At 37.1% G+C, this 26491-nt stretch overlaps 1 protein-coding gene across 6 annotated transcripts in view; it reads left to right on the top strand.

Annotated features, from left to right (window-relative positions):
* Window positions 1-26491, top strand: part of LOC122441822 (WD repeat containing planar cell polarity effector) — a 269354-nt gene that overhangs the window by 184204 nt on the left and 58659 nt on the right. For 5 of the 6 annotated variants that reach the window (XM_043468866.1, XM_043468868.1, XM_043468869.1 and 2 more), the window contains one exon: window positions 1469-1592. In XM_043468866.1, the coding sequence (XP_043324801.1) occupies window positions 1469-1592 (124 nt within the window). Of the gene's footprint in view, window positions 1-1358; window positions 1593-26491 lie in introns of those variants that run through there. The other variant, XM_043468870.1, reaches the window with a different exon arrangement.

Genomic DNA, 26491 nt, shown 5'->3' with positions numbered 1-26491 from the left:
GTATGATACACTAGGCTATTAAAATAAAATGCTTTCATGATGCTAGGTTATCAGAATATGTACATTTTAAGTAGGTGTATGCATTTTCCCCCAAGTAATTGCAAAACACTTTTCTAAAACATTCACATTCTTCTCTGTTGAGATTTATTCTATCTGAATCTAACAAATTTGACATGGTAATTTGTTTCCTTTTATTAATGGAGCCCAGTGAGCTCTTTTATTTGTAGCTGGGGCTGTGGTTATCTTCAAGATCTTCATTTCTGCCTTAAATATCAAGCTGGGCTATCTAATGAATCTGTAACTGTGCTGGGAGCTACAAGTATTCCATGTAGGCTCAAACATTTCAGATGTATGAAACATGCTGTCAAGAAAACAAGCAATGGCAAGAGAATCTGGCTTGTTTTCACAATGGCATTGCTGTATTCAATTTTTAATCTAAATTGACTGCTGCTTTGAAAGAAAATACCCCCAAAGTTCATCTTACTTTACTGTCTAGATCTGAGATTAAAAAAAAGAAATTACCAGCAGCTTAGCAAAGTCCATAGCAATTACTCTGATGAGGTATTTAATACTTTCAAACCCAAATATACCTAAAAGAGTTCTGCTAAATAAGGTATTGTTTATCCAACCTAGTGCTACTAGTGCAAAAAGAATCAGAGGAATCCTGCTGTGAGCCGTATTCTGATACAGCTCTCACCATCATGGTAATTACATATTTCACAGTTATTTCTTGGAGGTAACACAACCCCACTGGCATGTCTTGGCAAAAGGGTAAATTAGACAAAAAGTGCCCTTTTCTCCCAATCACTAGCCCTTTGGCTTATCAAACCTGCTCTCTGGTCCTTCTTTGTTATCAGGAAGTCAGTTGACCAGAGTCGATTAGCATGGGATCCCTCCCAGGGATGTTCGCTTTCACCCTTGGACAAAACCAAGGGTGTTGTGTTGTTTAGGACAGTATTTAGGAAAGGGAGGGGGATTTTTTATCTTTAAGTTGTAACAAAGAAATATTATTACTCCAATAAGTCTATTTTTATTTGCATTATTTTTAAAGATATTTCTAATACTGATTTCAGTGCCTAATGTAGTAAGACTAGTTTTCTCCTTTCAGCTAAAGTGAGTAAATGTGCACACTGAGAGTTGATTTTACTGGAAATACTAGTTTCAAATTGTGTTACTCTGATGAGTCACTGTTTTAATTACCCATTTGTGGTGAGAGGTTGATTCATTATGGATTTCTTCAGTTGTGACAGCTTTTTGTTGCTCAGAGTCATTGTCAGCTTTGCTTCAAGTGAAAGTTTATACACAGGTTTGTTTTTGTACCAGCTGTCATATTTTAATTTCATCTTTTCCTGCAACAGGCTCACATTTCGTCCAAGTTTGCAAAACCTGACTGACTGCAAACATGAGTATTCTGTTGTAATTGAAGGAGTTTAACTTGTTTTAGTGCTGCTATGTTTGAATTCCACAGCACAGCTTGAGGCAAGCCTTGGAACCTTCTATGCTCCAACAAGACCACTCCTGGATACGACTGTATTAGAATACAGAGACCAAATCAGCAAATATGCAAGGAGATTCTTCCACCACTTGCTCAGGTGAATGATAATTTTGGATTAATTAGTGTCAGACTAATTACCTATTTAAGGAACCATCTTCTTTAATTAGAATATTCCATAATATGTCTATCTCTTTCCTAATAGTCTGTCCCTTAAGAGAAAAACAAATAAGCTCTTGATATTCTTTCTTTAATTTGTTCTTGTTTTCCTATTAAGGACTATACTGGAGTATCATTGAGGTCTTTTACATCATCAGTACACTTTAATATAATTGCCCCTTTAATATGAAAGCAAAAATTACCAACTTTGTAAAGTTGTTTTAAAAATATTAACTTAATTGTACTCTTAAGAACAGAGAAATGTTTAATTGCAGCTAAAATAAATGTACTATAAAGTTATAAGACAATCCGCTGGTTTGCTTTACTTTCAGAATTACTATAGAGAGATTTGTCCATTGTTTTCCTATATAATGTAGCAAGTTGCTAGCTTCACTGTGTCTCATTTTCTCGCCTTTAAATTCCTTTAGTCTTAAGGATTATATGAAAAATTAGGTAATGTCAAGAAATTACTCTGAGACAGATGCTATAGAAATCGAAGGAGAATATAGAGCATATTCTCTATATATAAAATTGCAAAAAATGGGTGGAAGATGAATGGATGGATGGAGATAAATAACTAGCCAGTTACTTTAGGGATACACCTAAAAATATCAATGCTAGAAATAAAAACAGGGAAGTGTTCAGAACAAAATTTAGGATATTGTCGAGCGGGTTAAGAGAAATACAAGAGAATAAGCCCATGGGAACCTCGAAGGTATTAGTAATATTCCTTTTCTTAAAGTGAGTGCAGTATATATCAGGGTCCATTAAAAAGTATTATTCTTTCAGCTGAAAGTATACATTTTGTATACTTTAATATATGATATATTTTATAATAGAAAGTAATGGAATTTTCAGTTACTACATCCAGTTGAACTGGGTTTCAATTTTACTTCTCGTGTACCCTAACTGTTACAGTTCTTTTTAACTCAGGAAATTTCTGAGTTTATCAATTGACAAATGAGTAAGCTATTTATAAAGTGGCACTTTGATCTCTACCAAACAGTGAAACCTTTGGAAAACAAATCTTTTTAGAAGGTAGAAATGTTAATATATTGTATATGTTATGACCTACAATTGAATGTTGCCTTTTTATCTGAATGACTTTGGTATATTCCAAGAGATCCTTCACCCTAAATGAAGCAGTGTTCTATCCATAAACATATACATCTTCATGACAAAGATACTGAAACTGACATCACATTTATTTGGACTTAGGGCTTTATTCTTTGCTCTATTAGTCTACTTTCTTTGTTTCTGGGGAAAATTAATTAGTTCACCTCTTGCCTGAAGAGCACAAAAAGATTAACATTAATGAAGCTGACATTCTGGTGGCATATTCTTAGTGGCTTCACTGTCTCTGCCCTGATTTTATGTAGTGATTTGGTTGTGCATAAGTATCACAGTTTATAATGCTGCTGGCTTTAGAATACTCATATCCTACTAATGTTCACATGTTCTACTGATGTGCAATTTTTTCATTGATTTTTCTCATAGTATTCTAATTATTGTTTGGATGTATTTTGATGAGGTGACTATTCCTGTCATTATTATTAGACTGTAGCTTTTCTGTGTGATTACATCTGAAATTGAACATTGTCTCTTAGAGTGTACTAGGTTTTTCATATTTCCCTTTTTGTATGCTTCCTGTTGTTTCAATTATAAGGAATGTTTGGTAGTTCTTTTGACAGTAGGCTATACATGGCATTAGAAAAAAGAAACATAAGTTTAGAAGAAATTGAATGAGATAGCTTAAGTTAGAACCATCCTTTTGTTTAATCTGCCAACAAGAAGTTCTGTGTAAGTGAGGAGAAAAAGGCCAAGTACAATTTTGTATTTGTGAAGTACTAGAATTGCATCACTTTTTCACTTTTTTCTGTACTTTGCTAGCCAGTATTTTAATACTCTAAAAAAAGTTATTAGATAATGGACTAAGTCCTAACAGTGAAGACCATCATAAAGTAAATTAAAGATGAAGAAAAGGAGCACCATGCAGAGTAGGGATATATCTAAGATCACTCGCTGGTTAAGCTGAGGAGTCAGATTGCTCGAGTCCAGATTAAAAAAAGAATAAAATATTATATTGATTTTAATATCAAAAAGTATATAGTGAGGTCATAGTATGAATTTGTGCTGATATACACGTATACAGTGTGGGCTTTTAAAACAAATGTTTACATTACAATTTTGTTTTTATCTTGATAGTAGTAGAAGTCTAGAGACAGCTTTTTGTTTCTTGACCTTTTTTGTCTTGAGCAAATATGAAACTTATTTTGACAGCCTTCCTTCAAAACGAGATGAATCTAAATTTTGAAATTTATTTCTCATGTCCTTTACTGACAACGTTTTGTATGTGTTCAAAGTGGTCAGTGTTCATTAAAGAAATGCTCCTGATAATGTAAATCATTGCTCCTAACATTAAAGATAGAAATCAGTAGAAGTACAATCTTGATATGGTAGCTAAATAAGGGGATTGTTACAATAAAATTTTAAAAGAGATTGTACAGCCCGATTCATAAAATCATTAAGCTGGAAGAACTGACCTCTAGAATGTGACTTGAAAAAAATTCCATGTGTTATCCTTTACCCTCACACTCCAAACACTCTGACACCAAATATGTGAGTTTTTTCCTCCACACCTACCAATTCTCTGACACCAGCTCTACAGTTCAGTTCAATTCTGATACTAACCAGAGTTAACTCAGACCCCACATTATTAAGAGCTCAGTCTTGTAAGACTATCCCTACTTCATATGCCATTCACAAGTAATAGATTTCCAGGTTACCTGCAATTTCTGTCTGACTTGTCTACAAATTGTACATTTCTACCATCCCCTCATGTTCAATAGAATACTAGAGTGGCTCACAGAACCCAGGAAAATAGAGCTTGCTTACTACTGGCAATGTTTTAAAGGATACAAATAAAAGCCAGATAGAGAGATGTATAGGGCAAATAATGTGAGAAAGGACTCGAAGCCTCCATGCCCTCCAAGTGTACCACCTTCCCAGCTCCTCCACACTTTTCAGTCCAGAAGCTCTCTGCATCTCCTCCTTTTGAGTATTTATGGGGGCTGCATTACATAGACATGATTGGTTAAATAATTGGCCATTGGTGATTAATTCAACCTGTAGCTCCCCTTTCTTCCCTTCTCCCCAGAAGTTCAGGAGTGAGGCTGAAGTTCTGCTAATCATGTGGTTGATTTCCCTCACTTCAGCCCCTATCTGTAGAGGCTTTTAGAAAGTCAACTCATTCACCTAAACTCAGGTATGATTGAAAGAGTAACAAAAGACTTTCATCTTTTTGGCTCTGTATCACTTAGGAAGTTCCAGGAAGCTCCTTTGTCACAAACAGGACAAAGATCTAATATATATTTCATATTACTATAAATCACAATATCATAGAAGGAAGATGTGAGTTTGCCTAAATTAAGTTCGAAAGGTGATTGTTCATTTCTCTGCTTCCATAAAATTGAATACTCTTCCAGAACTGCCAAATAAGGAAGTATTAGCAAGTAACAGCTTTTCACTATAAACAGATAGGAAGTATAAGAGAAATTCCTAGATAATGATGAAATAAAAGGGCAAACATTTCAAATGAATGTGCCACATATGAAGCTTATTTTACTAACATGGAAATATAATTCATTTTACTTGTTTATTTCTCCTCTTAACTGTGAGAGTATCATTTTCTGACTCAAATGGTGTTACTATTTTTTAGTAATTTTGTTTATTTATTTTTGGCTGTGCTAGGTCTTTGTTTCTGTGCACAGGCTTTTCTGTAGTTGTGGCGAGCAGGGGCTGCGCTCTGGCTGTGGTGCACAAGCTTCTCATTGCAGTGACTTCTCTTGTCGTGGAGCACAGCCTCTAGGGCACGTGGGCCTCAGTAGTGACTGCATACGGCTCAGTAGTTGCAGTTCTCGGGTTCTAGAGCATGGGCTCAATAATTGTGGCTCATGGGCTTAGTTGCTCCACAGCATGTGGGATCTTCCTGGATCAGAGATCAAACCTGTGTCTTCTGCACTGACAGGCAGATTCCTTAGTACTGAACCACCAGGGAAGCTCTCAAATGGTATTATTGATTGTGGCACATTAGAGTTTTTTTTTTTTTTTTTTTTTTAATGCCTATGAAATAGTAAGCAAAATCTTGGGAGAAGGAGCTTTATTTTCTAAAAATAAAAATATCATGTTTATAAAATATTTGTGGGGAAATGTATTGATGTCTGCATTTTCCTTGGCACTGCAACAGAAAAAGTGAGATGAACTGATGCATAGAAAGGGAAATGAATACATATGTGATAAAACAGTATTGTAAAATGATGATAGAATCTAAGTGGTAAAAAATATATATATATTATGTCAACTTTCCTGGATGTTTGAAAATTTGTATAATATTGGAGGATAATGCGTATTATGTTGGAGTCAATATTTATACTTGGAATTCAGGGGGAAAAGTAATCTCTTAGAAATGACTCTTAGCTTATGAAAAGTACATATGTTAGGCAAAAAGAAACTGTTAGCCAATTTGATTTTTAAAAGACTTTTTAAAATTTACTTTTTACTAATAAAACACATTCAGTAAATAAAACAATATTTAGAGAATAAGAATGATCTACAGAGAAAAACTTACTAGTCAGACCATCTATGTAATGGATAATATATGTAAAATATTTGTTTGAAGCATGGTTGAGCTGGCAGGAAACTTAGGGAAACACTCATAGGTTGAAATGACAAGGATGCTTGATTCCATAAGAGTAAGCAAAGTCACAGTTTGTCTTGAGGGCATTTGCTGGCACCTGGCAGTGAGGTGCTTGGCTTATAAAGGCTGTGTACTCAGAGGATTGGAGACAAAGCCTAGGGCTCAAGCAGAATGGGAAATTGGATCAGGGATTCCCACATCAATTTAGGACCCTTGAAGGGCAGCATCTTCCTTGAGAGATCTAAAAAGAAGGAAGGTATGAGATGCAGGAAGGAATGGTTAAACTTGTGGGAGCCTAAACAAAAATTGATCATGTAAAACATAAACACTGATGTCTAATTCAAGTGATTAAAGTTAAGATAAAATCCTGGACAATGGTAACACATAAATCAGAAGAGAAGTGAAAAAGTTAAAGCAGTCTAAGGTTCCTGACTTTTAAAGTGAAGGTAGAGATACTTATTAATACCAGGTTTTATAAATAAAAGATACATTTTAAAATTTCTGGGGTGCTCACTGAAAGAACAGAAATAGAGTGTATAATTTTCAAACAAATAGAGTGAAAATGTTGGATAAGGGAAAAAAAAATTGAATCCCAAAGAAGGCAAGAATTGGGGGAGGGTGCATCATGAAGAGGGGAAAACCATAGAAAAAAGATGAAAACCAGAAACACAATAATAGTAGAAATGAATTTTAAAAATCAATAATCATTGTCAATGTAAGTAGATTAAAATTTTCATTTGCAGAGATTGTTGAAACAGTTTTTTATAAGTTTTTACAAGAGACACCTAAAATGTACTTAGTTTAAAAGCTAGAGAATGGGTAAAGAATTATGCTAGGTCAAAAGAGAGCTAGTAATGTTATATAAATAGTCTCTAAAGCAAAATCAGTAGTAGAGATTACTAGAGATCGGTATCAATAGAAAAATCAATTGATATAACAGTTCTAAATGTGTACAATTACACATAAAATAAAAATTGACAAATCAACTTTTCACAGTTAAAAATTTTAATTCCTTTGGTGTGGTAATTGATAGATTAAATGAACAAAGCATCGTTAAGGAAATAGAGAATATTGATTTAATGGACATGTATATAGTACTGTATACAACTGGAGACTATACTTTTTTCATAAACAAAAACATTTTTAAAAAACTAATAACTAGGCTTATTGCAGTAGTCATTTTATAATGTACAGAGATATCAAATCACCACGACAGTAGATCAGTTATACTTCAGTTTTTTAAAAAGCACCATGTAATTTAAGAAAATACTGGCAAAATAAGCCTAAAAAAAGTAGATGGAAAGAAATATGTTCAGAAATTAATGTAATGACAAATTATAGAAGTGAATTAATAAAGCTAAGCATTTGTTCTTTGACAAATTTGGTAAAATAGAAAATAGTAAACAATACTAGGGATGTAAATGGGATCTAATGTTAGACATGTCAGAAAGTTTTAAAAATTAAAGGGAATACTATGAATAACTTCATTACAAAAAAACTTGAAAAATTAGATGAAATTTCTTTAAAAAATAAAAATAACCAAAGCTGACTAAAAAAGAAATAGAATACCTGAATAGCTCTATAACCATTCATGAAATTAAATTAGTAATTAACACTTTTCCCACAAAGTAAGCCAGTCCCAAGGTGTTTTTAACAAATGAGGGTCTACACTATACTTATACTTTTTCTTCATTGTGTTTTAGTTGTTTTTTTAAAATACATATTTATTTACATTGTTCCACATGAAATTAAAAAAACATCCTGAATTGATTCACTATGATGACCTTCTAAGAGACTTTTATTTTCTTTAATATAGTAATTATATTTAAAGAGTGACTCTAGAAAGTGACTCTTACATGTGAGCAGACCTTTTAAGGAAAATGATCAAACAACAAAATGGAAAAATAGCAGAAGGGAACAAGGACAAAACCTTAAGGCTTTTAACTGAAAGCCCCTGATAAGTGTGCTTTTTTATAGACACAGGAGCTTATTTTCATGTGGGCCCAGTTAGGGCTGTTTGGAAATGAAAACTGTGGGTATCTGGGAACTTGAGATTCTTGCCAAGAGGTGAGGAGAGTTCTACCATAATGACAGTTTGAAAAAAACTTGTGATGCTAATCAGTAAAGTAGTAAACTAAACAAAATTGGTTCAGGGTAGGTACAAATAACTTGAAGGCCATTTCATGAACAGATTCATGAAATCTGTTTCCACAGACTTGGTTCTTTTTCCTCAGGATTTCTCTTTTAGAGCTAATCCCGTTTTGCTCTTTGATCCTTTTCCTAAACAAAGGTCTGTAACTGTAACTGTAATCAATTCAGTTCATAGTTACTCAGGGAATGGCCCAAAGCATCCAAACTGTGTTACATTTGGCAGTATGGCTTTCCTTTACAGCGTCACTTCCCTATATGTATATAACTATACCAGTGAAATAAGTCCTTAAATTTTGCTTATATTGCTAACATTCTCTCTCAGATATTATGTCTAAAAATAAAAATGGGTCAGTTCAGTTCAGTCGCGTCCAACTCTTTGCAACCCCATGAACTGCAGCACACCAGGCCTCCCTGTCCATCACCAACTCCCGGAGTTTACCCAAACCCATGTCCATCGAGTTGATGATGCCATCCAACCATCTCATCCTGTCATCCCCTTCTCCTCCTGCCTTCAATCTTTCCCAGCATCAGGGTCTTTTCCAATGAGTCAGCTCTTCATATCAGGTGGCCAAAGTACTGGAGTTTCAGCTTCAACATCAGTTCTTCCAATGAACACCCAAATGGGTAAAACTTGCATTATTATAAAGAAAGTCATGATTATGTAAAAAGCTACGATAATAACCATTCTGTTCCACTTGAGTTACTGTAACGGCCTTAAGGGCTCTCTGTTGTCCAGTGTGAAAGGACTATACTAGATTCTCTATAGCGGTGGAGGTAGGAGTAGTGCCAGCTCGCTTATTAGGCATTATGTTATATTGAACAGATGAACCCTAAGACTTTCACTCCAGTCATTACTGTTTACATTTGTGATGTACAGAATTCATTTTCTGCCTAAATTCCAGTTGAGTTGTTTATTCAGAACTGTTTATTCTTATTTTCTCTTGGATGTTAACTCTTCATGGTCTTCTCTGTTACTCTTCTTCAATGAATGATTTCCTGGGCCTGGGCAAAAGGCCACATTTATAAGTAAGGAAACTGTGTCTGCAGGTTTGACGCTGCTGACCAAGACAGTTGTTGACCTTAAACTCCAGACTTGCCCCAACTGATGGCCTCCTTCTGCTTCTTGTCAGGAAGTCTTAACTCTCTTTAGTTTAGCAGATGAAAGTGACTAAAAAACACTAGGATGTATTCTCATCAACTGTATTAAATACATGACCTCTGGGCACATTTGAGTGTAGCACCTGGCCACAACTGGTGTGTACTCAAGATGACTATGGACATGTAACATAGACCATGTAACACAACTATAGCTATTTTAAAGCTATGGTGTGAAGACACCCTTTATCAACAATGCAAAAATCAGAGATGTCTTCTCTGACAGTGAAGGACATACATGATATGCAAGTTGTGGCTCTTAAGAGAGAGATGATTCTTGGCTACTGAATACTTCATAAAGTCTAGGAGAAATTCTGCTTTGTTACATATTCTAACCTGTTGAGGTCTGGAAAAGAGACATGCAGAGAAGATACAATCAACAATTTATTAGGCAGATTGTATATATCTGCGGATCTCATAGCTCAAGGAAAGACCATGATAGAGTATAATAAATGAACCTCAATAAATAAGTGGAGAAGGCAATGGAAACCCACTCCAGTACTCTTGCCTGTAAAATCCCATGGATGGAGGAGCCTGGTAGGCTGCAGTCCATGGGGTCGCGAAGAGTTGGACATGACTGAGCAACTTCGACTTTTCACTTTCATGCATTGGAGAAGGAAATGGCAACCCAGTCCAGTATTCTTGCCTGGAGAATCCCAGGGACGGGGGAGCCTGGTGGGCTGCCATCTATGGGGTCACAAAGAGTGGGACACAACTGAAGTGACTTAGCAGCAGCAGCAGCAATAAATAAGTTTCAGAATATGTTTATTTTTATGGGAAATGCTTCTTGTGTGTTTGATAAAGTATAGATATAACATTAATAATTCTTTACTCTTTTATTACATTTTATACTTATTAGAACTCAAAAAACTATGAACATATGTTGTAACCTTATTTCCACTTATAGTAAGTATCGGCACACGTCTGAAATACTCTAGAGTAGATAGGATAAGTACCATTCGGTTCCAACTGTTTAAATTCTCCTCACTTCCATTTTGCTTTCCCCTGATAACCATGATCAAATAATAAAATAATCAGCTTGCTGTATAGGTTCTGATTCTTATTAACTATCTCATAAAATTTTATTTAAAGAGGTGCTTGACTTTTGTCAGTACCTGGAGAACTAAGGAGCATCTATCTAAGTTTTAGGGATGTAACAAATATTAGCTTCCCTCAAAAAGGTAACATATGTGCCTCAGAAGTGTTGAAATGACTGAAAAAAAGACAGCACTTTGGTGAAATCTTTCTTGAACACTCTGATCACATGTGGTTATTGCTGTGAGAGGATATGTATTTGTCTTTTATTTCATAGATTTTATGAATAAATGTTGTTTAAACATAAAGCTCTCCCATGAATTCAACTCTTCCTGATCCATAGGACTGCATATTGTCATTGCAGTTTAGAACATTAGGCTACATTTTGGCCTAAATAAAAGTAACTTCCTGACTGTAGAAGTAATAGATGATTTTCTTTCACAGTATAGTATCATTGCCTTCTTCTTGTCATGTCAGTAAAAATAGATTCACATCATGCATTACAAAGACGTACCACCAGCCATCCTCTTATTCATGGACATGGACTATTTCCAAATTTTGCTACTGTGAGCAATGCTGTAATAGACACCATATTCATGTATCCTAACAAGTGTATTCATGCACGCACACAGGCATGCACACACACACTTATATTTGTGCATTTATCTGATTATTTCCTGAGAGTGAATTCCTATAAGTGAAATTTCCTAGTCAGAAGTTACTTACATTTATAAGGTTCTTGATATATTTTTGTCAAATGTTCCTGTCACCATTTTGTCAAATTAGTCATCATAACCACAGTTGAAATAATATCTTAAAGTGATGACAAATAGGTGAAATTTGGCACCCTGCTGCTTTAATTTTTGTCATATTAAATTCATTCTTATTTAAAAATTTTAGGTAATAAACTTTATTGTTTAGAGCAATGAAATTTGAGGCAAACTTGAGAGGAAAATCTGGAGATTTCCAATATACGCTCTCACCCCATCCTGCTTTAATATTGATCTCTTTTTTCTACTAATCGTTATAAGCATACATTTTCATATATATATATGTGTGTATATATATAAAAGCTATTTGTATTTTGTGAAAGATTACTATTTATTGTGTGCCAGTTAAAGCTAAGGACTTTATACATGATCACATTTAATCTTCACGTCATAATATGTAAGCATGTATTATCCTTGTTTTATAGATGAGGACATTCAGGGGGATTGATTAACTTGTCCAACAATTTTATATAATATATGGCAGACCAGGATTGTAACTTGAGTCCATCTGACCTCAAAAGTCTCAGTTCAGTTCAGCTCAGTCATGTCCAACTCTTTGTGACCCCATGGACTGCAGCATGCCAGGCTTCTCTGTCCATCACCAACTCCTGGAGTTTACTCAAACTCATGTCCATTAAGTCGGTGATGCCATCCAACCATCTCGTCCTCTGTCGTCCCCTTCTCCTCCTGCCTTCAGTCTTTCCCAGCATCAGGGTCTTTTCAAATGAGTCAGTTCTTCACATGAAGTGGCCAAAGTACTGGAGTTACAGCTTCAGCATCAGTCCTTCCAGTGAATATTTAGGACTGATTTCCTTTAGGATGGACTGGTTGGATCTCCTTGCAGTCTAAGGGACTCTCAAGGGTCTTCTCCAACACCACAGTTCAAAAGCATCAGTTCTTCAGTGCTCAGCCTTTTTAATGGTCCAACTCTCACATCCATACACAACTACTGGAAAAACTATAGCCCTGACTATACAGACCTTTGTTGGCAAAATAATGTCTCTGCTTTTTAACATGCTGTCTAGGTTGGTCATAGCTTTTTTTCCAAGGAGCAAGTGTCTTTTAATTTCATGACTGCAGTCACTGTCCACAGTGATTTTGGAGCCAAAGAAAATAAAGTCTGTCACTATTTCCACTGTTTCCCCATCTATTTGCCATGAGGTGATGGGATTGGATGCCATGATCTTTGTTTTCTGAATGTTGAGTTTTAAACCAGCTCTTTTCACTCTCTTCTTTCAGCTTCATCAAGAGGCTCTTAGTTCTTCTTTGCTTTCTGCCATAAAGGTGGTGTCTTCTGCATATCTGAGGTTATTGATATTTTTCCCAGCAATCTTGATTCCAACATGTGCTTCCTCTAGCCTGGCATCTCGCGTGACGTACTCTGCATATAAGTTAAGTAAGCAGTATGACAACATGAAGCCTTAACATGCTGCTTTCCCAATTTTCAACTAGTCCATTGTTCCATATCAGGTTCTAACTGTTGCTTCTTGATGTGCATACAGGTTTCTCAGGAGGCAGGTAAGGTGGTCTAGTATTCCCATCTCTTTATAAAAGAGAGTTTTAAAAAAAAGCTTCAAAAGTTTTTCAGAAATGTTTAAACGGATACTACTTTTTAACAGATACATATAAAGCCACCAATCTGACTCTTAAGAAATTCTGTAAGGTACAATTTTATTGTAAGGTACAATTTTAAAAATCAAGTAATTTGCATATCATGGGGCATTTTGGTTATTTCAGTTTGGGACTATTGCAAATAAAGTTTCTGTGAACATTCAACTATAGGTTTTTGTGTAGATGTGAATTTTCACTTCTCTTCATAAATGCTGAGGAGTGCCTGCTAAGTCACATGCTAGGCTGTGGGTGTTTAGTTCTGTACAGAGCTGCCATACTGTTTTTAGAGTGGCTGTGTCATTTTGCATTCCTAATGGCAATGTGTCAGAAATTCATTTTCTCATCATCTATGGCAACACTATCATAATTTTTTAATTTTAGATGTGTAGTTATGTTTCATTGTGGTTTTCATTTGTGTTTTCCTCATGGCTAGTGACGTTGAGGATCTTTCCATGTGTTTACTTTCCTTCTTTATATCCTAGTGAGATATCTCTTCATGTCCTTTGTCTATTTTCTAATGAGATTGTTTGAAAATATACTTTAATAAAGTTTGTTGATATGCTTTGGGAATGCAACTTTATATTTGTAAGCATGAGAGAAATAGCGCAAGACCATTTGATGACATTGTGGATGCTTTCATGCAGTTGCAGGTTCCAGAATGATGTGGTTGAATTATCTTAAGAAGCTAACGTTGGGGTGATTGTATTGAGATATGCATGTAAGAGGGAGAGAAAATAGGGAGAGGAGAAAGGAGAGAAACAGTGTATGGAGAGAGAATAGAGGGGCAGTAAGGAAGAGATAAAGACAGAGATAATAGGAAGAATGATGATAGAGGATAAGTAACAGATACAATGGCTGCAAGGAGAAAGAAATACTGCAAAGCTAAGTACACCCTGGGACCAAGGGCTTTTCTCAGTTGGCCAGGAAGTGTCTCCGGGACTAATGGAAAGCAGAGACTGAGGTAGACCATATAGAAGATTGGGAGATGTTTTAAGTAAGTCGTTACCTGAAATATAGGGATTTTAACTGCCTGTGAATTGTACTTAAGCATCTAATTGGTGGAGTTGAAAGAGAATTGGAGTCATCCCAGTTCTTCCAAAGATTCAAGAAACAGGTGGCAAGTTTTTTATCTGTAAAATGGAAAATCAAATCACCTGCCTCTGCTATCTCTTGGGAGTACTGTATCCAATAAAGCAATTATTGGAAAACACTTTTACATCTGTAAGGTATTCCACAGATAAATTGTTATTACTAATTTTTAAAACCATGAATAAACAGTAATAGGACTGAAATAGTAAATGAATACAAATACAACTATGATTTTTAGAAAGTACTTGGCAAATTTTTATCAAAGAGAGCTACTGCATTACTAATTTTTCTTAGTATAGCATATCATTCTTTACCTTCTAGGACGTAGCAAGAGTCAGGAAATTCATGTCATTTCCACAATACCTTATTTGTAAGAAAAGAACACATGCTTGCAACGAACAGAGCTAGTGCCCTCAAGCTGGAGAAAGTCATCCCTACATGGGTGTCCTTTGTCTTACTGGAGGCAAGGAAAAGGGTCTGGCACACAGATCGTCTTAATCCATTTGGGCTTCTGTAACAAAATATTCTTCAGATTCAGCTCAGTTCAGTAGCTCAGTTGTGTCTGACTCCTGGCGACCCCATGGACTGCAGCACTCCAGGCCTCCCTGCCCATCACCAACTCCAAGAGTTTCCTCAAACTCATGTCCATTGAGTCAGTGATGCCATTGAACCATCTCATCCTCTGTAGTCTTCTTCTCCTCCTGCCTTCAGTCTTTCCCAGAATCAGGGTCTTTTCAAATGAGTCAGTTCTTCGCATCAGGTGGTGAAAGTATTGGAGTTTCAGCTTCAGCATCAGATTTTCTAATGAGTATTCAGGACTGGTTTCCTTTAGGATGGACTGGTTGGATCTCCTTTGCAGTCTAAGGGACTCTCAAGAGTCTTCTCCAACATCACCGTTCAAAAGCATCAATTCTTCAGTGCTCAGGTTTCTTTATAGTTCAACTCTCACATCCATACATGACTACTGGAAAAACCATTGCTTTGACTAGATGGACCTTTGTCAGCAAAGTAATGTCTCTGCTTTTTAATATGCTGTCTAGGTTGGTCATAACTTTCCTTCCAAGGAGCAATCGTCTTTTAATTTCATGGCTGCCACCATCTGCAGTGATTTTGGAGCCCCCCAAAATAGTCTGTCACTGTTTCCACTGTTTCCCCATCTATTTGCCATGAAGTGATGGGACCTGAAGCCATGATCTTTGTTTTCTGAATGTTGAGTTTTAAGCCAACTTTTTCACTCTCCTGTTTCACTTTCATCAAGAGGCTCTTTAGTTCTTCTTCGCTTTCTCCCATAAGGGTGGTGTCATCTGTATATCTGAGTTTATTGATATTTCTCCCGGCAATCTTGATTCCAGCTTGTGCTTCATCCAGCCATCCAGCCTGGCATTTCACACGATGTACTCTGCATATAAGTTAAATAAGCAGGATGACAGTATACAGCCTTGTGGTACTCTTTTCCCAATTTGGAACCAGCCTGTTGTCCCATGCCTGGTTCTTGACCTGCATACAGATTTCTCAGGAGGCAGGTAAGATGGTCTGGTATTCCCATCTCTAAGAATTTTCCAGTTTGTTGTGATCAACACAATCAAAGGCTTTGGCATACTCTGTAAAGCAGAAATAGATGTTTTTCTGGTATTCTCTTGGTTTTTCAATGATCCAGCAGATGTTGGCAATTTGATCTCTGGTTCCTCTGCCTTTTCTAAATCCAGCTTGAACATCTGGAAGTTCACGGTTCACGTACTGTTGAAGCCTGTGTTGGAGAATTTTAAGCATCACTTTGGTAGTGTGTGAGATGAGTAGTAGTATATATACATGTTAATCCTAAACTGCTACTTTAGCCCTTCCCCCACACACATTTCTCATTTGGTAACCGTAAGTTTATTTTCTAATTCTTTGAGTCTGTTTCTGTTTACTAGTTAAGTTCATTTGTATAATTTTTTTAAAACTCCACATATAAGTGATATCATATGATATTTGGGAAAAGTTACCCACTCCAGTATTCTGGCCTGGAGAATTCCATGGACTGTATAGTCCATGTGGTAGCAAAGAGTCTGACATGACTGGGTGACTTTCACTTTCTCTTGGCTATTGTAAACAGTGTTGCAGTGAACATTGGGCTTTGGACGCTTGGGCATTGATACCTTTTTAAATTATGGTTTTCTCTGGATGTATGCCCAGGAGTGGAATTTCTGGATCACATAGTAATTCTATATTTACTTTTTAAAGGAATGTCTATACAGTGCTCCATACTGATTCTCCATGTTGGTTGTACCAATTTGCATTCCCTTCCACTGTGTAGGAGGGTTCCTGTTTCTCAACATCCTCTGCAGCGTTTACTATTTGTAGACTTTTTGATGCTGACCATTCAGACTGATGAGAAGTGATACTTCGTTGCAAGTTTTAATTGCGTTTATGTAATAAGCAGTGGCATTGAGCATTTTTTCATGTGCTTTTTGCCCATCTATATGTCTTCTTTGGAGAAATATCTATTCAGATCTTCTGCCCATTTAAAAACAACTTTTAACATATAATTTTGTTTGTTTATTGTTGGCTGTGCTGCTTCGAAGGGCTACTCTCTAGCTGCAGTGCACAGGCTTCTCACTCAGTGGCTTTTTGTGATGGAGAGCATGGGATCTAGGATGTGTGAGCTTCAGCAGTTGCAGATCCTGGGCTCTAGAGCACAGGCTCAATAGTTGTGGCACACAGGCTTAGTTGCTTCTTGGCATGTGGGATCCTCCCAGATCAGGGATCTAACCCATGTCTCCTGCATTGAGACAGGCAGATTCTTTACCACTGAGCCACCAGGGAAGCCCTTTCTAATTAGTTTTTGATTAGATTGTTTGCTTTTTTGATATTTAGGTGCATGAGCTATCTGTATGTTGCAAATATTTTCTCCCATTCTGTGTGTTGTCTTTTTGTTTTGTTTATGGTTCCCTTTGCTCTGCAAATGCTTTTAAGTTTAATTAGGTTCCCCCCCTCTTTTTAGTGGACCATTTTTAAAAGCCTCTTGAGTTTGTTAACATAGTTTTTTGCTGTTTGTTTTTTTTCTTTTCCACCATGAGGTGTGTGGGAACTTAGCTCCCTGACCTGGAATTGAACCTGCAATCCCCTGCATTGGCAGGTGAAATCCCAAGCACTGGACCAAGAAGGAAGTACCCCCATTTGTTTATTTTTGTTTTAATTTTCATTACTCTAAGAGGTGGATCCAAAAAGATATTGCTGAAGTTTATATCAAAGAATGTTTTGCCTATGTTTTCCCTTGAGACTTTTATTGTGTTGTGGTCTTTCCTTTAGGTCTTTAATCCATTTTTACATTATTTTTGTGCATGGTGTTAGAGAATGTTCTAATTTCATTCTTTACATGTAGCTGTCCAGTTATCCCAGCAGCACTTATTGAAGAGACTATCTTTGCTCATTGTATTAGCTTGCTTCCTTTGTTGTATATTAATTGACCACAGGTCTGTGAATTTATTTCTGGACTGTCTATCCTATTCTATTGATCTATATTTCTGTTTTTGTGCCCATACTATACTGTTTTGAGTACTGTAACTTTGTGGTATAGTCTGATGTCAGGGAGCCTGATTCCTCCAGCTCTCTTTTTCTTTCTCAGGATTCCTTTGGCTCATTGAAGTCTTTTGTGTTTCACACAAATTAAAAATTTTTTTTATTCTAGTTCTGTGAAAAATTCCATTGGTAATTTCATAGGGGTTTCATTGAATCTGTAGATTGCCTTGGACAGTATAGTCATTTTGACAATATTGCTTCTTCCAATCCAAGAACACAGTATATCTCACCATCTGTTTGTGTCATCAGCAATTTTTTTAATCAGCATCTTACAGTTTTGGGGTACAGTTCTTTTGTCTCCTTAGGTAGGTTTATTCCTTGGTATTTTAATTCTTTTTTGTAGCATTGGCAGATGGGATTGTCTTAAATTTCTCTTTTGGAGCTTTCATTGTTAATGTATAGAAATGTAACAGGTTTCTGTGTATTAAACTTGTTTCCTGAAACTTTACTGAATTCATTGATAAGCTCTAGTATTAGTTTTCTGGTAGTGTCTTTAGGATCTTCTATGTTCAGTATGTCATCTGCAAACATTGATACTTTTACTTCTTTTCCAATTTGGATTCCTTTTCTTTCTTCTTCGATTGCAAGGCTAGGACATCCGAAACTATATTTAATAAAAGTGGCAAGAGTGGACATCTTGTCTTCCTCCTGATCTTAGAGGAAATATTTTCAGCTTTTCACCATCGAGAATGATGTTAACTGTGGCTTGTCATATATGTCCTGTATTATGTTGATACCCCTTCATGGATCACAGCCTTGTTGTGGTGAAGAGGTTTGCATAACTCAGTGAAGCTATGAGCCATGCTGTGCAGGGTGACTTAAGACAAATGGGTCACAATGAAGAGTTCTGACAAAATGTGGTACACTAGGGGAGGAAATGGCAACCTACTGCAGTATTCTCGCCACGAGAACCCCATGAACAGAATGAAGTGGCAAAACAATATAACACCAAAGATGAGCCCCCAAGGTTGGCAGATGTCCAGTATGCTACTGGGGAAGAGCAGAGGGCAATTACCTCTAGGTCCAAGAATAACGAAGCAGCTGGGCCAAAGTGGAAATGATGCTCAGTTGTGGATGTGTCTGGTGGTGGAAGTAAAGTACAATGCTGTAATGTTAGTTCCAAGAATCAGGGTAAATTGCCTGTGGTCAAACAGGAGGTGGCAGGAGTGAACATCAACATTTTAGGAATCAATGAACTAAAATGGACAGAAATGGGAGACCTTAATTCAGATGAGTATTAATATCTACTGTGGGCAAGAACCCCTTAGAAGAAATGGAGTAGCCCTCATAGTTTAAAAAAAAAAAAGAGTCAAAATACAGTATTTGGATGCAACATCCAAAATGATAGCATGATCTTGGTTCATTTGCAAGGCAAACCATTCAATATCACAGTATTCCAAGTCTATGCACCAACCACTGATGCTGAAGAAGTCAAAGTTGATTGTTTCTATGAAGACCTAGAAGACGTTCTAGAACAACAACAAAAGATGTCCTTTTCATCATAGGGATTGGAATGCAAAAGTTGGAAGTTGAGAGATGCCTGGAGTAACATGACTTGGAGTACAAAATGAAGCAAGGCAAAGGCCAACAGAGTTCTGTCAGTAGAACACACTGGTCATAGCAAACATCCTTTTCCAACATCACAAGACGACTCTACACATAGACATCACCAAATGGTCAGTACTGAAATCAGAGAGATTATATTCTTTGCAGCCAAGATGGAGAAGCTCTATATAGTCAACCAAAACAAGACCTGCAGCTGACTATGGCTCAGATCATTAACTCCTTATTACAAAATTCAGACTTAAATTGAAGAAAGTATGGGAAATCACTGGAGCATTCAGGTATAATCTAAATCAAATCACTTTATAATTATACAGTGGAGGTGATGAATAGATTCAAGGGATTTTCTGGTAGACAGAGTTTCTGAAGAACTATGGATGGAGGTTCATAACATTGTATAGGAGGTGGTGATGAAAACCATCCCAAAGGAAAAGAAATGCAAGAAGGCAAAGTGGTTGTCTGATGAGGCTTTTCAAATAGTTGAGGAAAGAAGAGAAGAAAAAGCAAGAGAGAAAGGGAAAGATATACCCATCTGAATGCAGAGTTACACAGAATAACAAGGAGAAATAAGAAGGCTATCTTAAATGAGCAATGCAAATAAGGAGAGGAAAACAACAGAATGGGAAGGACTAGAGATCTCCTCAAGAAAACTGGAGATATCAAGGGAACATTTTGTGCAATGAGGGGCATGATAAAGGACAGCAATGGCAAGGACCTACCAGCAGCAGAAGTGATTAAGAAGAGATGGAAAGAATACACAGAGGAACTATAGACAGAAAAAGTCTTAATGACCCAAATAACCATGGTGGTGTTCACCTAGAGCCAGACATCTTGGAGTGTAAAAGTCAAGTATGCCTTAGGAAGCATTACTGCAAAAAAAAGCTACTGGAGGTGATGGAATTTCACCTTACCTATTTCAAATCCTAAAAGATGACGCTGTTAAAATGCTGCACTCGGTATGTCAGCAAATTTGGAAAAGGCAGCTTTGGCCACAGAACAGGAAAAGATCAGGTTTCATTCCAGTCCCAAAGAAGGGCAGTGCCAAAGAATGTTCAAACTATTGTACAGTTGCACTTATTTCACATGCTAGTAAGGTTCTGCCTAATATCCTTCAAGCTAGGCTTCAGCAGTATGTGAACCAAGAACTTCCAGATGTACAAGCCGGGTTTAGAAAAGGCAGAGGAACCAGAGATCAAATTGCCAACATTCGTTGGAGCATGGAAAAAGCAAGGGGATTTTAGAAAAAACATCTACTTCAGCTCCATTGACTATACTAAAGCCTTTGACTGTATGGAGCACAACAAACTGTGGAAAATTCTTGAAGAGATGGAAATACTAGACCACCTTACCTGTCTCCTGAGAAACCTGTATGCAGTCAAAAAGAACCTTACATGAAACAACGGACTGGTTCAGAATTGGGAAGGGAGTTTCAGAAAGCAGTGTATTTTCACCCTGTTCATTTAACTTATATGCAGAGTACATCATGCGAAATTCTGTGCTGGATGAATCACAAGCTGGAATCAAGATTGCTGGGAGAAATAACCACCTCAGATGTGGATATGATACCTCTCTAATGGCAGAAAGTGAAGGGGAACTAAAGACCCTCTTGACGCTTGCTCCTTGGACGAAAAGCTATGACAAACCTAGACAGCATATTAAAAAACAGAGACATCCCTTTGCTGACAAAGTTCTGTGTGGTCAAAAGCAGTGGTTTTTCCAGTAGTCACGTATGGATGTGAGAGTTGGACAATAAAGAAGTCTGAGTGCCAAAGAATTTATGATTTCCAATTTGGTGCTTGAGAGTCCTTTGGACAGCAAAGAGATCAAATCAGTCAATCCTAAAGGAAATTAACCCTGAATATTCATTGAAAGGACTGATGCTGAAGCTCCAATACTTTGTCCTCCTAATGCAAAGAGTCAATCATTGGAATAGATCTTGATGCTGTGAAAGATTGAAGGCAAAAGGAGAAGAGCTTGGCAGAGAATGAAATGGTTACATAGCATCACTGACTCAATGGATGTGAATTTGAACAAACTCCAGGAGATAGTGAAGTACAGAGAAGCCTGGTGTGCTGTGGTTCGTGGGGTCAGAAAGAGTTGGACACAACTTAGTGACTGAACAATAACAACAACAAGTAAGCTACCAGAGTGGCTTTCTGGCTGTCACACTTAGCCATTAACTATAAAGAACACTCAGTCTCTGATTATTCTTCCTTAGGACATTAATACAACTTAGTAGTAGTCAACCTATGTTACTGTCTACTTACTAACCACTGCCCATTCACAGTCTCCACCCCCATTCCAGCACACCACAGAACAATTCAAAGAAAGGTTGGGCTCATCTATCAGGAGTCCTCAAGCCAATATTGCCCACTCTAACAGTCTGATGTCAGTCAGGAACAGAACTGCCTTAGTATCCCTCAGTGCCCTCATTTATTGCCTCAGAGGAACTTGTGGAAAGTGTAGCATTAACACAAAAACACAACAACAGATTTCGAAATTGAACAGCTGGGGCTGTCAGTTACATTCCCTTCAGTAGGAGATCTCAGAATGATATTCTCATGAATGCCACATTGGGTCCTAAAAATAGAAGTGGGAGAGACACCATGAAAACATCAGAGTAGAGCTCCAAGAATCAGTCCCTCCAATGAAGCAAACACTACGCAAACAAAAACTGAGAAAATTAACTTTTAAAAAAACTCTAGGATCATATTTTTTAAAACTTGCAGTAATCAGGGACATGCTTAATAAGGACAGAGACCACTAACTCGGTAAGGAAACATTGCTGCGTTTTTGTTTACCTGTCTGCATCCCCCATTCCCTAGTATGACAGTGGCCATGGGGACAGCGGTCACCATTTCTGGTGTCAGCTAGCTGCCAGAGGTCAACAATGGACTTCTACCTCAAAGACTGGTCATGAATTTGGTCTTGTCATTTCCAAAGGGGCCATTGTAGACACTTGGTTTTATTCCACCTCCTTCAGACTGGAACAACATGTTTGGCAAAAGCATTTGTGTACATCAAAAGCATTTCAAGACATAATATGCATAGCTGTCTCTTAGGCAACAGATGAAGAGTGGGTAAAGCAGTGGATCGACAGAAAGACCTGAGAAAGAGAAGGCTAAAAGGAAGATTTGGGGACGAATTAAGTTCTTTTTTGTAACTTGACTTTTTAGTTTATGTTGGAATACAGCCGACTTACAGTGTTGTGATAGCTTCAGGTGCGTAGCAGAGTGACTCAGCCGCACACAGACACGTATCCATTCTGCTGCAGACCTTCTCATCCAAGCTGCCGTACAGCATTGAGCAGAGTCCCCTGCGCTATACGGTGGGTCCTTTTTAGTTTTCCATTTTAAATATAAGGGAAATAAAGTCCTCAAAGGACTACCTCATATGCCAGGAAACCAGGGGCTCCACACATGTGCCCAGATCTGGATGCTTGCTCATAAAAAACCTGAAAGAACCCCAGAGTTAAAACGCTGGAGCAGTTTTGGGCTCTGCACAAGCATGAATGAACTTCTGAGGCTGAGCTGTACATAGGTACACTGGCTAAGTAGTGACAGTGTGCCTTAGCTCAGATCCAATCTACAAAGACTGAGAGGATTGCTTGTTTGTTGCTTCAGAATTTTTTAAAAGAACCTGTCACATCAGTCTGTCAGGATGTTAAAAATATTTGGCTGATTGCTGAGGTAATGAAACAGATTTCAGTGATCACATATGACAACAAATATGGGCTTTGAGAATATCACTAGACAAGTGGATGACTTCCCTCAAAAGCAACAACAGTAAAACCTGGAATAATTTTATTTCCAAAGTTATCACTGTATTATATTCAAAACATATTAATTCCAACAAAAATTAAAAGGCATATAAAAAAGCAGGAAAGTGTGGCCCATGCACAGGGGAAAAATAGCATGGGAAGCACAAACATTGGGCTTCCTAGAATCAGAGTTTAAGTTAGCTATCTCATATAAGCTTAGAGAAGTAACAGATGTCAAGGAGATCAGAAGAGTAATGTCTTACCAGATAGAGAATATCAATAGAGATTGAAATAATTAAAAGAAACCGAATAGAAAATCTGGAGCTTAAATGGTATAATAGCCAGAATCAAAAATCCACTATATGGGCTCAACAGCAGATTTGAGCAGGCAAAAGACATAATCAGAGAATAGGACAATTAAAATTATCAAATCAGAGAAGCAGAGAGGAAAAAGAAAGAAAAATGAACAGAATCTGAGGGGCAGGTGGGTTGCTTTCAAGAGTATCCATTATGGGAGTCTTAGAAGGAAAGAAAATTTTTACTAAAGGCAGAAATCTACATATCCAAAAAACACAATGAAATTCAAGTAGAATCAACTCAAAGAGATTCACATCAAAACATGCAAAATCAAAATGTCAAAAAATAAAGACAGTCTTAAAAGCAGCAAGCAAAAAGCAGCTGGTCTTGTAGAAGAGCTCTTCAATAAGAGTAACAGCTGACTTTTCATTAGAAACCATGTAAGACAGAAGGTAGCAGGATAACATTTTAAAGATCTTAAGAAAAGAGTCAACCAAGAATTCTCCACCTGGCAAAACTATCCTTTAAAAAATGAAGGTAAAGTAAGATATTCCCAGATAAAAACTGAGGACGTTCACTGCTAGTTGACCTTCCTTATAGAAATACTAAAGAGAGTCTGTCAGGCTAAAGGACAGTAATTCAAAGCTCTTGGAATAAATAAACAAGACAAGGAAAGATAACTATGTAGGTAAATAAAAAAATCCAGTATTATTATATTTTTGGTTTGTAACTCTTTTTTCCCCCATTTGATTTTAAAAACAATGCATACAACAAGAATTGTAAATCTGTTAATGGGCACACAGTGTTTAAAGATATTTTCTGACAATAATAAAAAAAGGAGAGGATAGAGCTATATATAGAAGCAAAGTATTGTATGCTATAAAGTTGGTATCATTTAAACATACATTTTTATAAAATTAAGATATTATAATCTTTAGAGTAACCACTAATGAAATAACTAAAATAAATACAAAAGAGGAAAGAGAAGGATCAAAATGGTACACTAGACAAAATCAACCATATGGAAAAGAAGACAGTATTGCAGGAATTATGGAACAAAAAGATAGATGTAGAATACAGTAAAATGACAGAACTAAACTTCCTTATCAGTAATCACTCTAAATGAAAATACATCAATCCCACCAATTAAAGTACAGAGATTTAAAGAGTAGGAAAAAACACGACCCAACTATATGTTGTCTAGAAGAGTCTCACTTTAGACTCAAAGACACAAATAGGTTGAAAGTGAAAGGATGGAAAAATATATTCAAGCAAAAAAGTAACATCACTCTTAAATGGCACACACAAAATCTCACATGCTCCAGGATCCATGACAGAAACAGTAATCTGCTAGGAGTCTGGGTCAGACCTACCTTCTGATCTTGGAATCTCCAAAGAGGCAGGAAGCAACTGCAATTAACCCTAGAGACAATTACCATGTTTTATATATAACTTTTTTTTTTTTTTTAGTTACATTTGGCTGTGCTGGTTCTTCATTGCTACACAAGGGCTTTCTCTAGTTGCGGTGAATGGAGGCTACTCTATACTTGGAATGTATGGGGTTTCTCATTGTTGGTGGCTTCTCTTATTTCAGAGCATGTATACAGACTTCAGTAATTGTGGTGCACAGGCACAGTCATTGTGGGGCCAAGGCTTAGTTGCTCTGCAGCATGTGGGATTTTCCTGGGCCAATGATTGAACCAGTGTTCATTCTGGTCCAAACCAGTAACCTGCATTGCAAGGCTTACTCTTAACCACTGGACAACCAAGGAAGCCCATTTATGACTGTTAATGTCTTCCTGTTATGCCTCCTTGTTTTTGTTTTGAAGTCTATTTTATCTAGTAATTTTAATCATTCTAGCATTGTTTTCCATCCATTTACTGTCCACTGTGTCTGTATAGTAGATTTCTTGTAAACTAGCATATAATTGAGTTTTCCTTTTTTACCCATTCTAGCAATCTTTTTTTTTTATTGGAGTGTTTGACCCATTAATAATTACATACTTATATATGCGGTTGAAAGTCAATCTACCATTTTTTTTTCTGTTTATCTCTTCTAATATTTGTTCCTCTTTTCATTTCTTTTGATTATTTGAGTATTTTCCAGAATTTTGTTTTATCTATAAGCTTTTTTAGCTATATCTCTTCACATTATGCAGCCATGAAATTAAAAGACACTTGTTCCTCGGAAGAAAAGCTATGACCCACCCAGACTGCATATTAAAAAGCAGACTGCATATTAAAAAGCAGAGACACTACTTTGCCAACAAAGGTCCATCTAGTCAAAGTTATGGTTTTTCCAACAGTTAGTATGGATGTGGGAGTTGGACTATAAAGAAAGCTGAGCACCGAAGAATTGATGCTTTTGAACTGTGGTGTTGGAGAAGACTCTTGAGAGTCCCTTAGACTGCAAGGAGATCCATCCAGTCCATCCTGAAGGAGATCAGTCCTGGGTGTTCACTGGAAGGACTGATGCTGAAGCTGAAACTCCAATACTTTGGCCACCTCATGTGAAGAGTTGACTCATTGGAAAAGACCCTGATGCTGGGAGGGATTGAGGGCAGGAGGAGAAGGGGACGACAGAGGATGAGATGGCTGGATGGCATCACCGACTTGATGGGCATGAGTTTGAGTAAACTCCGGGAGTTGGTGATGGACAGGGAGGCCTGGCATGCTGCAGTCCATGGGGTCGCAAAGAGTTGGACACGACTGAGCGACTGAACTGAACTGAACTGAATGTTCCATAGTCTACTTCAAATTAATATAGTACTATTTCATGTAAAATGCAGAAATCTTAGATCTCAACTGGTTCATTTACCATCCTTACCCCATTCTTTATATATAGTTGCCACATATATTACCTACATATGTTATCAGTTCAGTTCAGTCGCTCAGTCATGTCCAACTCTTTACGACCCCATGGACTGCAGCACGCCAGGCCTCCCTGTCCATCACTCCCTGTCCACGGAGTTTACTCAAACTCATGTCCATTGAGTCGGTGATGCCATCCAACCATCTCATCCTCTGTTGTCCCCTTCTCCTCCCACCTTCAATCTGTTCCAGCATTAGGGTCTTTTCAAATGAATCAGCTCTTCACATCAGGTGGCCAAAGTATTGGAGTTTCAGCTTCAACATCAGTCCTTCCAATGAAT

The sequence above is a fragment of the Cervus canadensis genome, chromosome 5 (genome assembly GCF_019320065.1).
Source record: "Cervus canadensis isolate Bull #8, Minnesota chromosome 5, ASM1932006v1, whole genome shotgun sequence".
NCBI lineage: Eukaryota > Metazoa > Chordata > Mammalia > Artiodactyla > Cervidae > Cervus > Cervus canadensis.
This window is presented reverse-complemented; position numbering and strand designations above follow the sequence as displayed.